A 17,116-nucleotide genomic window follows, 5' to 3' on the forward strand; every position below is an offset into this window, starting at 1 on the left:
GATAAAAGATTTTTAGTTGAATAATTGAATGCTTTGCATATGGAGCTAGAGTGAATTATGTGCATGGCTGCCGTCCACTCCTTTTCTGAAATGTTGTGTGAGAGAACCTTTTCCCACTGTACTCTGGGATCTTTAAAAGGAAGGGACTTTAAAATGGTTTTATGTATTATAAAAATGCTGTCTGAGTCTTCAAGACTGATCAGTATATCTTCTAGAACAGAAATTGGTGGAAGGTGAGGAAAAATTGGCAGATTTTGTTTCAGAATGTTTCTAATTTGGAGATAGAGGAAAAATTGTGTTGATGGGAAGTTAATTTGGAGTGTAATTGTTTGTAGGATGCAAAGACATTATTTATATACATATCTCTAAATGATTTAATCCCATATGTTTTCCAAACATTAAAAGCTGTGTAAGTTTGAGAGGGTGGAAAAAGGTGATTATCATTTAGATGTGCCACAGATAAAATATTCTCTAACTTTCTCATCATTTAAATATTCAGCTAGGAAATTAAAAGCCATAGGACAAAACAAAGTTAATAGTCATCTAGGGTCAAAACCAGAAAAGCCTTTGATTGGTCAAAGTACAAGAAAACCATAGATCAGTCAAAGTACAATGCATAACCATTACTCAAGTGTCTGAAAAACAAACTCAGAAATATTTTCTACCTACAGATACTTTCCCAAACTAACTAGAATCTGTGATCACAGTTTATTCTTTATTTATTCAGATATATGAACAACAGCTGTACTCCAGTACCATCTTAAACAGCCACATGTTGTTACAAACAACAAAACAATTTGAGGTTACATGGCAAGAGAAAATAGTGCAGCAATGATGTTACCAATAGAACAATAAAAAATAAAAACAAGTAATTTTAGTAAAGGACAAAATAATAAACAAACACTTATATCCTAACAATAAATAACTAAGATTCAGAACACTATCACACAGATGGTCTGCAGATTTTTAGATGAACTTTCTGCTTGATATGTCACAAGTTGGGTGTGGTCATGTAAAAAAAAAGTCATGAAAGTCATTTTCTATATAAAAGGATGTCCAAAGAAGCCATTCCTGAATGGTGGCAAAATGATATCACCATAATAATGATAAAAACAGAAGCAGTCAAATCGGAGCCAATTTTGCACAATTATCTGAAAAAATTAATTATCTAGGGTAAAAAAATCATGATCATAGCAATGTTAGAATCGTCAAATATTCTAATTGTATTAGAATAGCTGGAATTTAACATTCTGGTATTCATTTCTCTGCCAAATTATTGCTTTTTATACATTTTTTAATTTACTATGCGGGGGCGGCACGGTGGCGCAGTGGTAGTGCTGCTGCCTCGCAATAAGGAGACCTGGGTTCACTTCCCAGGTCCTCCCTGCGTGGAGTTTACATGTTCTCCCCGTGTCTGCGTGGGTTTCCTCCGGGCGCTCCGGTTTCCTCCCACAGTCCAAAGACATGCAGGTTAGGTGGATTGGCGATTCTAAAATTGGCCCTAGTGTGTGCTTGGTGTGTGGGTGTGTTTGTGTGTGTCCTGCGGTGGGTTGGCACCCTGCCCGGGATTGGTTCCTGCCTTGTGCCCTGTGTTGGCTGGGATTGGCTCCAGCAGACCCCCGTGACCCTGTGTTCGGATTCAGCGGGTTGGAAAATGGATGGATGGAATTTACTATGCACATTGTTTTTGACTATTTTTTGTGCTGCACTATGATGGAACATTTTTGCTCATTAGGAAATAACTATAAAGGCACATACTCACTTCAAGTTGTATACAGTAGGGCAAGCATTATGGTCTATTAGTTTTGTTAGCACCACATGCCATTTGTTATTCTGGAATCTACTTGTATTTATTAAATTTTGGGCAACTTTACTTCATGTTTTGTATCTTGTACCTGAAAATTTTATGCTTTACAAAAATCTCTTATATATATTTCTCTTCTGGTTCATCCTGCTTCCACTTCAAAACCGGTCCCGCCCACACGAAGCCGACACGGCATTTCTCGATTCCTATTCGTCCTCTTCCAAACCCTTCCCCATGATGCCTGTGGCTCCTGTGTCTTTACAACAGCTTCTTACACAGCAAACATCAGAAGCTAAAAATGATCATGAACACATTCGAGAATACAACTCTTCTCTAGCGTTTGCTTCCATGGGTGCACAGATAACTCAACCTCCTGGCCACGGACCATACTGTTTTAAAATACATGGGCAAGTTTATCACCAAATCTCTCCACTATACGCTAACACTTCTACCTCTCCAGGATATGGACAGTTGTATGTTTTTGACACAGCGCAAGCTACTGAAGTACGCTTATAAAATAAAGCAAATAAAGTGAAAATTTACTTCTCCAGCTAGTTTCCATGCTCAGAACCATCAACCCCTTCTCTAAATCATACAAACACATGCATGAAATTGCTCAGTCCAGTCCAACAGCATCTGTACGAATGGTTTTCAAGGAAAACCCTAGGCAGGATTTACGACAATAAATTGCCCCAACATGTCACACCGATGTTGCAGCGATTTTCATCAGAGAAGATGGTGAACCGCCTGCCGAAAGGGACATTTGCATCTATCCCATAGGCAACTCCTATAAACAGATTTCCACGCTCAATATGAATTGCGATCCTATGGTTTACCCACTTTTATTCCCATACAGAGACATTGGCTGGCACAGAGATTTACAACATGTTCCCGATAAAAGAACCGCCAAGCGAATAAGGCTTACTCAATGCCAATTTTACTTGTACAGATTAGCAATGAGGAATACATTTAGTATTTTGCACTCCAGCGGTAAACTATTCCAACAGTACGTCGTAGATGCGTTTGTTAAAACAGAGGGCGCGCGTCTTAACTATCTCAGGTTACATCAACAAGATCTGCGTGTGGAACAATACAAAGGACTATCAGACGCACTACAAGCAAACGCTGAAAATAACAATGTACATGTAGGCAACATGATCATATTACCGTCCACATTTCCAGGAAGTCCAAGATACATGCAACAAAACTATCAGGATGCCATGGCCATTGTACGTAAATTCGGAAAGCCTGAGTTATTTATCACTTTCACATGTAATCCTGCTTGGTCAGAAATTCTACATGCACTGTCGGATACCCAAAGACCAGAGCACAGACCTGATACCAGTCTTTAGCCACGGTCAGTTGTACGTGGCTTTTTCTAGGGTTAGATCTTTCGACTCATTGTATGTCTTCTCCACCAAAACACCTATGCACAACTGTGTCTTTCAAGAAGTATTTATTTCTTCTTGATTTCTGAATTCCTTTCTCACCGTTTTCCGTTCCTATTCTTACACCGCCATATGCTACGGCGGGCATCGGCTAGTGTACTTTAATTCATTATTGTAAAGGATGAACCCAAACCCCCTTTAAACAGCTATAGCTGCACTTGCTATTGTCAGGATTTAGCGAGAGCTCTGTCCCATCCTTTTCCCCTTTTCGTTTTGTTACCTCATGTTTGTTTTAATTGTTAAATATCCTGACTTGTTGTTTTTACAAAATTTGCCCAAGGACATGGGGTCTCCAATAACTGCAAATTGATCCACTGTGCTGCCATTTATGAGGGCTGCCTATGTTCTTTAATAACAAGGGGGCTCCGCCCCCTGCTCGCTTCGAAGCCTACCCCCGGCGTTTTGAACCCGTGCCCGCCGGGCAGCCGTAGGTTGCTTTTGTATTGGCCTCTCTTTCAACCTAATGTAGCATTTTTATAGACTTAGCTAATGGGTGATTGTTTATGACCTTAGTGACGTTTCTTATTATAAGCTCCGTGCATTGTTTGTTTTCAGGAAGGTTCATTTGTTGATAGATTGCGTCATGTGGATCTAAGATGTATATTTCTGCAAATTTGCGTTCTTGATTTGTTTCAGGGTGCACTGTTCCAATGCGATGTAATATTTGTCCACATACGCAAAAGCAGTATGGGCCATTGCCAGCTGGTGGCCTGATATTTATTCCGGTAGATGCAAAAGCAAATGAACTATTGTAGGATCTAATGCAGTTCATAAAGTTTTTACTTTCAGGTACATCGTTAGACGTTTATCTTTTGCCTGTGCCGTTTGAGAGGCGCGTTGTTGTATGTACAGTATTTGGGATGTGTTGTTTTGGAGCCGTAAGTGCTTTGCTTGTGTTGTGTGAGAAGCGCATTGTAGTCGCCGGCGTTTATTGTTTTTATGGAGCCGGGCCCGTTTTTGTATCCCGGTCAGTCGAGCTCTCTCTTTTTGGAGCCGTGCCTGCTTGTTTTCCGGCATTTCAGACGCGCGTTGTAGACGTCTGTGTTCATTGATATTTTCCCGTCGGTCCCGTTTTTGTATGTCTGTCACTCGAGCTCTTTCCTTTTGAACCCGTGCCTGCGGGCTCGTTTCTGTACCTATGTTAGTCGAGCTTTTCATTTTTGGAGCCGAGACAGTTTTTCTTCCGCGGTTTCAGAAGCGCGTAGTAGGCGCCTACGTGTATTTTTTTTTTTCATGCGGGCTCGTCTTTGTGGTCCCGTTACTCGAGCCGTATCGTTTTGGACCCGTGATCGTGAATTCATGACTTGTCTGTTCTTTATCGTTAGTAATATGGGTAAGTAATAAGGATGATCGCACTTACTGTTAATAGGGAGCATTTTCTGTGGTTGTACGGTTAATAGTGCATCACTGTAATGAGATTCACCTGTGCTGTATAGTTTGTACGTGTTCAGATGACGTATGTTTAATACGGAGCGTTCGTTTCTTCTTATTATCACCCATCAGGTGTTGCGCCTGTGTTATCTGTGGTTGTCCTGTTAATATTGCATCACTGTAATGTGATTCCAATATGTAGTGTAGTCCGGTTTCTTGTTGTTTATGTATGACGTCAGGTGTCCGCGTGCGGTTTTTTAGAAGTGCGTGGATTATGTTGTGGAGTGTGTACGTTGATTTCAGATGCGTGTTGTAGGCGAATGCTCCTATCGTAGTATTTGCCGTTTTCCGTACAACAATTCGCTTTCCGTAATATCTCGGGGTTGATGTGTGACACTTTGTGGACTCCGTAGTCTGTCCCGTTTTACTCTGGTGCAGGGGGGTGACTCCTCTTTTTCCTTACCATCTCAGGGTTGATTTGTGAACCTTTGTGGACTCCGTAGTATGTCCTGTTTTACTGTGGGGCGGGGATAATGTGATTCAGATATGTTGTTTTGTCTGTATTTGTGGGGTTTCTGTATGATGTCGGGTGTTTGCTTGCGGTTGCTCTTTCGTTTTTGATCGGTAATCTCGGGCTTGATGGGTGACCCTTTGTGGACTCCGTAGTGTGTACCGTTTCACTCGGGGGCGTGGGTCTTACTCCTCTTTTTTGTGTGCTATGGGCGCGTTGCCTCATTTCTTATTTATGTTAGTGTGTCTACTCCGTAGTCTGTCCCGTTTCACTCTGGGGCGTGGGTCTGACTCCTCTTTTTTGTGTGCTATGGGCTTTGTGTGGCGCCTGCGTCTGACTCCTTTTTTTTTGTGTGCTATGGGCGCGTTGCCTCATTTCTTATTTCTGTTAGTGGATGGGGGCTTTGTGTGGCGCCTGCGCACCATGTCTCCTGCGATTTCTGTTAGTTGGGGGTGGGGGGGGGCTTTGTGTGGCACCTGCGCACTATGTCTTTTGCATCCACGGGCAGGTCCCTGCGTCCATATCCGGTTTACCATTCTCGTTTAGTAATATGGATAGCTGCTTTTACCTCAGCCCTTCCATGAGGCATTGACTTGCAGCAGCCTTCCTCAACAATGTTCTAGTTGGAATTTCTTTCTTGTTTAGGTTGGTTCCTTCTAGTTGTAATTTTTTCTATTTTGGTATATTTAGTTTACTCTCCCTGTTAGTGTTTTGGATTTTTAAATGTATAAATATATCTTGCATGTATATCCCTCTTCCTTTGTGTTGTTTGACTATAGAGTTTGGTTTTTGTGTTCTTTAGTTTCAGAGGAAGCCGAAGCTCTTTCACTGTTAGAATCCCTTGCTTGTTATTTGACTTGCTGTTGTGTATTACACTTTTCACTATCTTTATTTTGACTTCCTCTTTGTTATCTGCTCCTTCAGCCTGTTTCTTACCACAACTGTCTCTCTACTTTTTTTCTGCACCCATTTTCTGGTGTCACACACATGCGATTGGAAGACAGCTAAAGGGCCTGAATGATACTAATTCCACACCAGACCAGGAGGCAGCGAGGTGCACTGACTGTCTCTCTCAATCCCTTACAGACCATCCACGGGAAATCCCACAGGGTTCCGGCGCCACTGATGACATCACTTTCTGGTTCCGGCACCACTGATGACATCACTTCAAGTTCTCAGCATATGAAGCTGCCATCTTAGCTACATAAATCAGTTCTGTTTTGGACTCATATCTGTGAACATCTCTCATTCATTTAACTGTTTTGCACCCAAGGCACAATATACGGGTGGTTGCACCAAACCTTTCTTGATGACTTTGTCATTTTTGTGACACTGGTCACATATTTTGCATTCCTTAACATCAATTAGGAAAACAGACTTAAAACAAAGTTTATGGACAGAAAAACATATCTTCAAATGAGTGGAACAACACTAAGTAATAATACCAACAAACTGACTTCTCAGCAAGAGTTGTGAAGATTACCTGCATACAAAAAGCATTACAATGCTAGTGAGTTCATTCCTGACGAGGTGCAAGAGATTTCAACTGAATTCAAAGACAATGAGAGTTAATCCGGACTCAATTAACTTGAAAAAGCCATCACATAGTATATGGTATCACAGAGTGACACTGGAGTTGAGCTGGGTTGTTTTTTAGGACTGGGTCTTTGGACCAATGCATATTGTAGCCATCCTGTAGGGCTGATTTTCTCAGTATATGTGGTTTTGCTATTACAGTAACATTCTTTAAACCACAACACTGCCTGATTAAATGTACAATGTGCTGGCCTGCTGCTTGGTACAAGACCAGTTTCTTCTTTCTACCTAAGGCTGCCCACATAGTTTTTAGAAAATCTACCCCATCAATTCCAGACCTTTTAATCCTCAGTCAGGTGGGATACCAAGCCATAGTAAGGTACACTTAATGTGCAGACCCACAATCACTCACACAACGCCAGCCATGAGTTGCTGTTTAACTCTTGTATGTTGCTTTGGGTCAAATTGACAGCTAAGCAAATAAATGTAAATGTAAACCTAACACAAAGGAAATCTATCGAAAACCCAGGTAGGCACAGAACATTAGAACATTAGAACACTCTAGACAAGAACAGGCCATTCAGCCCAACAAAGCTCGCCAGTACTATCCACTTATTTCTTCCAAGAAAACATCAAGTCGAGTTTTGAAAGACCCTAACGTCTTACTGTCTACCACACTACTTGGTAGCTTATTCCAAGTTTCTGTCGTTCTTTGTGTAAAGAAAAACTTCCTAATGTTTGTGCGAAATTTACCCTTAACAAGTTTCCAACTGTGTCCCCGTGTTCTTGATGAACTCATTTTAAAATAACAGTCTCAATCCACTGCACTAATTCCCTTCATAATTTTAAACACTTCAATCATGTCACCTCTTAATCTTCTTTTGCTTAAACTGTAAAGGCTCAGCTCTTTTAATCTTTCCTCATAATTCAACCCCTGTAGCCCTGGAATCAGCCTAGTCGCTCTTCTCTGGACCTTTTCTAGCGCTGCTATGTCCTTTTTGTAGCCTGGAGACCAAAACTGCACACAGTACTCAAGATGAGGCCTCACCAGTGCATTATAAAGGTTGAGCATAACCTCCTTGGACTTGTACTCCACACATCGTGCTATATATCCTAACATTCTGTTAGCCTTCTTAATGGCTTCTGAACACTGTCGGGAAGTCGATAGCTTAGAGTCCACTATGACTCCTAAATCCTTCTCGTAAGGTGTACTCTCGATTTTCTGACCGCCCATTGTGTATTCAAACCTAACATTTTTACTTCCAATGTGCAATACTTTACATTTACTGACATTAAATTTCATCTGCCACAAATCTGCCCAAGCCTGTATGCTATCCAGGTCCTTCTGTAATGATATAACGGATTCCAAATTATCTGCTAATCCACCTATCTTGGTATCATCTGCAAACTTAACCAGCTTGTTACTTATATTACTATCTAAATCATTTATATATATTAAAAATAGCAGCGGCCCTAGCACTGACCCCTGTGGAACACCACTCTTAACATCAGCCAGTTCTGATGAGGTTCCTCGCACCATCACCCTCTGCTTCCTGTGTCTGAGCCAATTCTGCACCCATCTACAAACATCACCCTGAACTCCCACCTCTTTTAATTTGATGCCCAACCTCTCATGTGGCACCTTATCAAATGCTTTCTGAAAGTCCAGATAAATAATATCATAAGCTCCACTTTGATCGTATCCTTTTGTTGCCTCCTCATAGAATTCCAGCATGTTAGTAAAACACGACCTCCCTTTTCTGAACCCATGCTGACTGCTTAGAATAACTCCTGTCCTTGCCAGGTGTTGCTCGATCTTATCCTTAATAATTCCTTCCATTAATTTTCCTGTGATGCATGTTAAGCTTACTGGCCTATAGTTGCTTGGATCTGCCCTGTCACCCTTTTTATATAATGGGATGATATTTGCCATTTTCCAGTCCTTCGGAATCTCTCCAGTGCGCAGTGACTTCCTAAAAATATGCGTCAAGGGTTTATATATGTACTCACTAGCCTCCTTAAGAACATGAGGATAAATATTATCTGATCCTGGTGATTTGTTCGATTTCAGCTTATTTAATCTGAGCAGTACTTCTCCCTCTACAATTTCCAAATCCCTCAGTACCTCCTTAGTAGTCCCTGTTACCTCTGGGAGGTTATCCACTTGCTCAGTTGTAAACACCTCAGAAAAATGTAAGTTTAATGCATCCGCTATTTCACTGTCTGTATCTTTTAATTCCCCTTTACTATTCCTGATGCACTTGACCTCCTTGACTGTTCTTTTACTACTAAAATACTGAAAGAATCTCTTAGGGTCTTCTTTCACCTTATCTGCTATATTCCTCTCCAACTGTCTTTTAGCCTTCCTGATATCCTTCTTAATGGTTATCCTCATGTTCTCATACGCTCTACAATTCACTTTGCAGTCATTAGTCTTATATGCCTTATAAAGTAGTTTTTTCCTTTGCAACTTCTTTTTTAAATCTTTATTAATCCACCGTGGAGTTTTTTTTCGTTTCCTATTAATTCCAAATTTAGGGATGTATCTGTCCTGCATTACATGTAAAACATTTTTAAACCTGTTCCACTGCTCCTCAACTGTCTCCACACTTAAAAGCTTATCCCAGTGTATCCTACTTAGACTTTGTCGCGTCTGCTCAAAATTAGCCCTACCAAAGTTCAACTTAACAATTTTAGTCTTTGCATCTGCACTCTTACAAAATACTGAGAATTCTATTACATTATGGTCACTTGACCCTAGTGGTTCAATCACCTCGACACCCTCAATTCTATCCTGATTATTACAAAATACTAAATCCAGACAGGCTTCACCCCGTGTTGGTGCTTTAACATGCTGTGTTAAAAAACAGTCATTGATTACTTCTAAAAACTCCTGCTCTTGTACTCCTCCATCTGTAAGGTTATCCCAGTTAATATTTGGATAATTAAAGTCCCCCATGACTATAATATCTCCCTGTAAACTTGCCTTTTTGATATTACTAAAAAGATGTGTGTTGAAATTACTGTCTGAATTGGGTGGTCTATAACACACTCCTAAAATAAGACCCCTTTCCCTAATATTTTCCATGCGAAGCCACATGTCCTCACTAAGATGGGGCTCATCATCCAACTGAAGAAGACTTACATTTAAATCCTGCTTGGCATAAACAGCAACCCCACCTCCTTTTCTGTTCTGTCTATCCTTCCTAAAAAATGTGTATCCCTCTATGTTACACTCATCCCCATCTTTGTTATTTAGCCAGGTTTCCGTTATTGCTATAATATCATAATTATGCTCTGCTACATATAACTCCAACTCTATCTATCTATCTAACTCACTTACCTTATTTTTGATACTTCTAGCATTAAGGCAAGCTATTTTTAATGTATTACTCCTTCTACATTTAAATGTTTGCTTAGAATTTACATTACTATGCATTCTTGTTTCTACACCATTGTTTGTTCTTCCATGTATAGATCTAAACCTGGCCTGTCCTAAACTCCCTCCCCCCCCCCCCCCCCCCCCCATTCCCTAGTTTAAACAATCCTCAACTAGCCTACACAGGAGAAACAATAGTTGAAGAAAACTCAGCAGTGTTAAATTAACCCTTTAGACTCTAAAGTTTAGAGTGTATACATTGTAACAATGTTTCTTTATATATGCTTTTAGGTGTTAATTTTACACTTGTGATTTTACTGTGCATGCAAATTGAACAGAGGCAGTGCTCAGATCTTGGGAAACTAACTACTGCTCCACTGTGACAATAAATTATTTTACATGAACTTACTGAAGAAGAGCCTAATAAATCAAATCAATAACAGAAATCAGCCTTGGATGATCACAGCACAGCCATCCACTCTTATTCATAGTAGGCCAATTTAAAGTTATCAATTAACCTAATATACATGCCTTTGGGATGTTTGTGGAAACTAAGGTATCAGGAGAGAAGCCATGTGGGTATAGTGAGACAAGGAATTGAATACTGGTCATAGGAATTAAAAGATGGATACTTTTACCAGTGTACCACTAGGCCATCCAAAACTAGATCAATAAATCTATGACTGCGGACATTCTGACAACTTGGTTTATTATGTAATTAGTATGTAATGTTTCATCCTGAGTATTGTAATGACATAAAAGGACCATATTGCAATCTATTGTAGTTTTTATTTCATGCATACTTGTTTGCAGTTCTAGTAATTCCAACCTATCTATTTTAAATCTATTTATTCAAATCAAATTTGCAGGCATATAGATTCCTTTTTGGAAACAATAGGAACAGGGCAAAACCACCCCTAGGTAGGTGACCAGTTCATCACAGAACACACCGTTATATATTCACATGCATACTCATGCCAAAGGCCTGGGAGACAGAGGGGACACCAGGGCTTCCCACTAAAAGCATCCTACATGGGAACCAGACCAGTAATCCAAGTACAGATAGTATCCTGCAAAAATACCATGTAATAAACACATAAAAAAGACTCACGTAAAATTCAGAACTCAACTGATGTGATTTTGGGCTTCAAGATGACAAGGTAATGTGTACTTGCTGCATATGACTTGGACTCTGAAATAATGGTTTTTGGTAAAGGTAAAGTCAGCTATACAAAATAGGTTTATAAAGACACTGGTGAAAAGTAACAATGCAGAAAAGATTTTTGTCACACATGGAATATGGGAAAAATCTACCGTGATATTTTTTGTGTTGTCAACGTGGCTCAGTGGTTAACCTTTCTGTCTCACTACTTTGGAAGATTTGGGGGCAAATCCCTGCCCTATTCAGAGTATGCATGGTTTCCATGTACCTGCATTGCCTCTACTCTTAGTGCCCCAAAGATATGCATGTAAGGCTAATTTGTGACCAAAAACTGGCCCTGTGTAACTGAGATGACGGCATATGTGCCAGTGTGCCTTGTGATCGTCTAGCACTCTGTGGAGTATTGATTCCTGCCTTAGGCCCTGTGCTGTTTGGGACACTCTGATCCTATTACCCTCAAATTGATAAAGCAGGTCTACATAATAAATACATGAATTGTATATCCCAAAAAAGGGATTCTTTAACAGGTAGAGTTTAAAAGTTATTACATCTTTAATGCTCCTTTGGCATTCTTTGCACAAAAAAGATTAACAGACTGAAAAAGAATTTAAAAAAAAAAAAATGACTTGTAACAATTTGGCTTTGAATATGTATTTGGGTCACAGCCTCTTTTGGTGTATAATTTGTTTCATGTAAATTTTATTTAAACTTAAACTTGCATAAATTAAATCTTCCTGGTTGTTCTATGTTTGTTATTTCATTTAATTAATCAGCAGGAACAGATAATTAGAAATTAATTATTCATGGAATGTTAACAAATGTTTCAATATGTAAAATGCTAAGTCAATATGACTGACGGTACTTAGGAAATAGTTTAAATGTATTTGCTTAATTTTAATTTTATATTTTAATTACTGTATGAACCTAATATTTAACTGAGTTCACTAAAGGGTAACAGAAGTGATGTGATAAAGAAATGCAATTTCGGAGCAATGAAATAAACAGACAGATAATACATAAGCATATAAGGTGAAGTATTTATATTCTTTCAATCAGATGAAACAGTTTTGTTTTCTGGCTGAAATGAATAGATGGCCAAAGAAACTGCAATCAAGCACAGGGGTTCTAGATGAATTGGAACTGTCAAGATTAAAAATATTCAGCATTTATACAAAAAAAAAAATCTGAAATGTCATTGTTCATGTTTACTTGTACATGAAAGCAGCTATTTGTAAATGTGCAGGGTATGATTCATAGTTCTGATCTATGTGATTCATGGTAGTTTATCAGTTGAATAAGTGCAGAATGCTGAAAATATATTATTAGCATTTGGTTCTTACTTCACTATCTATCTATCTATCTATCTATCTATCTATCTATCTATCTATCTATCTATCTATCTATCTATCTATCTATCTATACTTTTGTATACTTTATCTGTGTGTGCATTTACATTGAGGTGAAAGCACAATCGAGTACCAGTTAACCCAAAATAAAATTCCAACTCATTTGAAAACAAAAATGGATGTATTAATTAAAAACATAAGTTAGAGATAATTAAAGGGAGAAAAATGTGATTACCAGAAGGTCCTGTGAATGCCTGGCTCAGGTCTCTTTCTAAGGGGTCTGGCAGTGTTTGGCTTACAAACCTCAGCCATGACTGATCTCTGCGTTATCAGTGAAACCACTTCACAGGTCAGGAATGTGCCCAGAAAACATTTACATGATTAATCGTTTGTAGTAGTTCATCCTACGTATTAATTTAAATTTGGCGTTCATGCCATCTTACTTGTAACTATCTTTTGACTGACCTATTCACCCACACTAGCATAAGGAGGAGCTTTTCAGTCACCAGTATGGATTTGTCTTTTAAAAAACTGATAATGGGCCCTTAATCTGTCTGTCCCATACCCCTTTTAATATTCTTGGTAACCCCTTGCTAACTGGGCAAACCACGGCATAGTTAGAGAGATGTATAGATGGATATGAGAGGCACTATAAGATAGATAGATAGATAGATAGATAGATAGATAGATAGATAGATAGATAGATAGATAGATAGATAGATAGATACCTGCTAAAGCATTGTGTAATCTAATTTAGTGATTCAATAGTAATTCCAGCAATCACTTTGGAGTATGTGATCTTCATGTTAATTACCTCGCACTTTCGCTCAAAACAGATTGCACGCTATCACACTCAAACATGCATTTCATAAATAAGATGCAAATTTTTTAGACCTAGTTTTTAGACATACTAATTTTAAATGTTTTCTACTGGTAATTTATAAAGCGCCTCCGTCAAACAGTTTGATTAATTCTATACGATAAACATAGCCCTGAACCGCCGAAAATATCGGAGACAAAGATCGGAGAGAACCGTTTCGCAATAAACGCGTGGCAGCTCGCAGACTAACTTAACGGAGCAGAGCCTCACCGATGGTGGACACGACCGTGCCCACAAAGTAGAAAGCTCCGGTGAAGTCCCAGCGAGGTCGCATTGCATCCGTTCTGACTCCTGCAGCCATAGCCAGTTCGTATTCCCGAAGGAAGCGACGAAATTCCGCCGGACTGATGTTGAACCTCTGGGAGAAGTTGAGTAGTGTCCTGTTCCACTTTATCTGGTTCTCCACTTCAGTGGGGTGTTCGATTGCTGAGAAAACTGCGGCGCCGCAAAGCAGGTAGCCTACCATTAGGAGAGCCAGCAACATGAACCTTACGTTGTCTTCGTTGAGGTGAAAGTCACAAAAGCCTGAGCATCTAGTGCACCCCGAGGAGGGAGCCATTAGGGCATGTTTGGATAAGACCCAGAAAGCCAACCTGCTCTTCTGTGAAGACACTGTCTTCCAGGGGCACACGCAGCTTTACCAGCCCTATTTCAGATCCCGGTTGATGAACCCGACAAACATTTTCCTGATACTGCTTCAAGACCCATCCTCTTGGATCTGCCTTTTACCTACGTCGTTATATCGCAAAAGCTCGCCTTACATTTACTGCACATAAGTCGCCCACTCTTGATAAGTGTACAGAAAATGAACAGATATGTAAAGCTCCCTGCTCACGAGCTCATTGTTTCGACTTTGACTGTGTGGCTCTTGGCAACTGTCTTTACACCATTCACGAAGATCCTCCCATTAACTGAAATCGGCAGCTCGTCTCTGTGCATTGGTCTGACTCACGCAGTAGCAACTGACAGAATAACAAGGGTGAGGGAAAGATTATTTAACTACGACCACCAGATTTAGGCTGACAGCTGACACGCAATGATTATTCTACGATCATTTCTTTCTTTCTTTCTTTCTTTCTTTCTTTCTTTCTTTCTTTCTTTCTTTCTTTCTTTCTTTCTTTCTTTCTTCAAACATAAATTTTCCAAAAATCTAAATGCATTATAGTGACTTTTGCAAGAACTAAAAGTTAATCTCTCCTGCATTCCACTCGGAAATATATTTTAATACATATAGCGATAAATGCCGCCGAAGATATTAAAAGCTAGTGTAAAATGATTACCACGGGGACGAAAATGAACATTTGCCAACTACCTATTTCACAGCCACTTGCTGGTGCTGCAATAGCATTTGATTTAAAAGAACACTCTTAAAAATTAAAGCCGCAACAGGAGTCTGACACCTTTTACATCAATCTGAAGCGGGTTTTGCAAGAAAATGTTAAAACTGAATTCTTCCGTGCCCACTAATATGATCACCCCCGCAGATTTTATGCGTTTGCAGTGAATTAGGAAAATAAATACATGACTAAATAAATTTATTTTTCAGTAAACCTGGCAGGTTTTTTTTCTTAACAGTATGCTAGTAATCGTTATGTAAAGCACATTGATTTTATGTACTATAGTATGTTTCACACAACACCTTACGTAAGATTTTTTTATTCAACAGCGCAAGTAAGTGGAATTAGCAGAATGAATATTATTAGTCATTATTACGATGATAATGATATGGTTATCATAGACCAACTAAGATCTCGCGCCTTTGCTTATTAGTGTCGTGCAATTCAGCACCACGGACAAGAAATACACAGTACTTAAACTCTTTGAGCAGCGCAAATACATTATTATTTTTTTTCTTTTCTTTTGTTATAATATTGTTAAGCCTCCCAATAACATACCATACCACCTCACCCCAATCATTCTTTCGTTACTTCATCTATCGGTCCACTTAGTAATAGGTTTCAGATTTCTATTAGTATATCGGTCAGCAAGGAAACCAGTTTCGGGTCTTGTTGAATTCATCGCCTGCTCAGCGGTATATATTCATCTAATGAGACGACTACCCTCAGCCATTGAGGAGAGCAGATGAGCATAAAGATGATAATGTGATTATTATGTCGTGTTATGCGCACATTAAGGCCTTATTTCTTTTTCTCTATTTTAAAAGGTTCATAATCCATCCATCCATCCATTTTCCAACCCGCTGAATCCGAACACAGGGTCACGGGGGTCTGCTGGAGCCAATCCCAGCCAACACAGGGCACAAGGCAGGGAACAATCCCGGGCAGGGTGCCAACCCACCGCAGAGGTTCATAATGGACAGGCAAAACAAAACGATGTTGAATGAAGATGAACTTATGGTGGAAGGGACCAATGGATTTAAACCATTGTTTGGGCCCCACCAACCTTTTCTGAGGGAATCACAGAAAAACCGACATGTAATGTCACAGTTGTTAACTAGACACTACACAAGAACAGCTAGTAGTGTGAGAGTTTGCAATTTGTATGGCTAGCCACAAAAAAACTGATTATAAGTAATATAGGTAGATATATAGTGAAGAAAGAGTGTATGCAAAGTGGAAGTATAGAATTATTCTTGATAACTATCAAAGCATAGTATATGCCATGTCAAATATTATAATGAGTCAAATTCTTCAACTATTTATTTTGTGGGAGATGAAGAGATAGAAGGAGAGAAGGAAGAAAATGATTTATTCCGGCAACTAGTTATTTTCACACTATCAGCTATTTTCAACTGTTAAAACTAAGAAGAAGAAAAAAGCAAGAATAAATAAAAGTAAAAACATAGAGATAGGTAGAGATAAACATATCAGCAGGTTTAGTTTTTCACCAGTTTGCAGACTGTAGGCAACTTTGCCAGGCTACCAATAATCTTCACCTGTTGTTGAGTAGATATGCTGCCAGCTTAGTAATTGTATGAGGCTTTCATCACTCCGTTTTCAAATAACATTTCCAAACCAAACCATTTTACTAGTGCATCCAATAACAGTTTTATTTTCAAAAAAGATTTTTCACTATTGCATGAAGTGACAGGTAACCAAGTGCAATCACATGAGACATAAGCTGAAATATTTTTTACTTGTGATCTGCTGTCCATGATGAGTTTCAAAAAATGTTTTTATTGATCAGCACATTTCAACTTCAGGCTTTTGAATTACATCTTGATGTGCAAAGACAGCCAGCAGCTCATTAAATCTGACATCAGACCACAAGTGCACCCAGGAATTGGACTTCAGTGTGCCATTTTAAAAATAAAGGTGCCAAAATGGTTCTTCAGTGTGATGCCCTAAGGGAACCATTTTTGGCTCCTTAATGAGCATCTACAGGAAAGTTCCAGAAACAAACTTTAATTTAGATCTGCATCAGGATAAATAAATAACCATGAAATGATGATAACACATTGACAAAATACCAATTGGCTCGTGATTTTAAAAGGACTATCACTGCATGCAGTACCGCAGGCTAAGTTCAGGTGTTTTTGATCAGTCAATGACCTGTAGGTGGCCTACTTACTATACATTAATGATTTCTGTTTTTTCCACATATTGGGAACCTTTTCAAAGCCCAAAGAACCAAATTCTTATGCAGAGAACTCTTCCCTGAGTGAAATGCTTTATTTGTCAAGCAATGGGTCTACAGTTAACCACGCAACCCAGTGCCA

General features: G+C 39.2%; 1 protein-coding gene across 1 annotated transcript in view; it reads right to left on the reverse strand.

Moving 5' to 3' along the window:
* LOC114652377 (potassium channel subfamily K member 13-like) overlaps positions 1 to 14,335 on the reverse strand; it is a 30,730-nt gene extending 16,395 nt beyond the window's left edge. Inside the window, exon 1 of the mRNA XM_028802752.2 lies at positions 13,648 to 14,335. Within this exon, the coding sequence (XP_028658585.2) occupies positions 13,648 to 13,996 (349 nt within the window). The 5' untranslated portion in view covers positions 13,997 to 14,335. The remainder of the gene's footprint in view (positions 1 to 13,647) is intronic.
* Positions 14,336 to 17,116: the final 2,781 nt, after the last annotated feature.

Source organism: Erpetoichthys calabaricus, chromosome 1 (genome assembly GCF_900747795.2).
Source record: "Erpetoichthys calabaricus chromosome 1, fErpCal1.3, whole genome shotgun sequence".
NCBI classification, from domain to species: domain Eukaryota; kingdom Metazoa; phylum Chordata; class Cladistia; order Polypteriformes; family Polypteridae; genus Erpetoichthys; species Erpetoichthys calabaricus.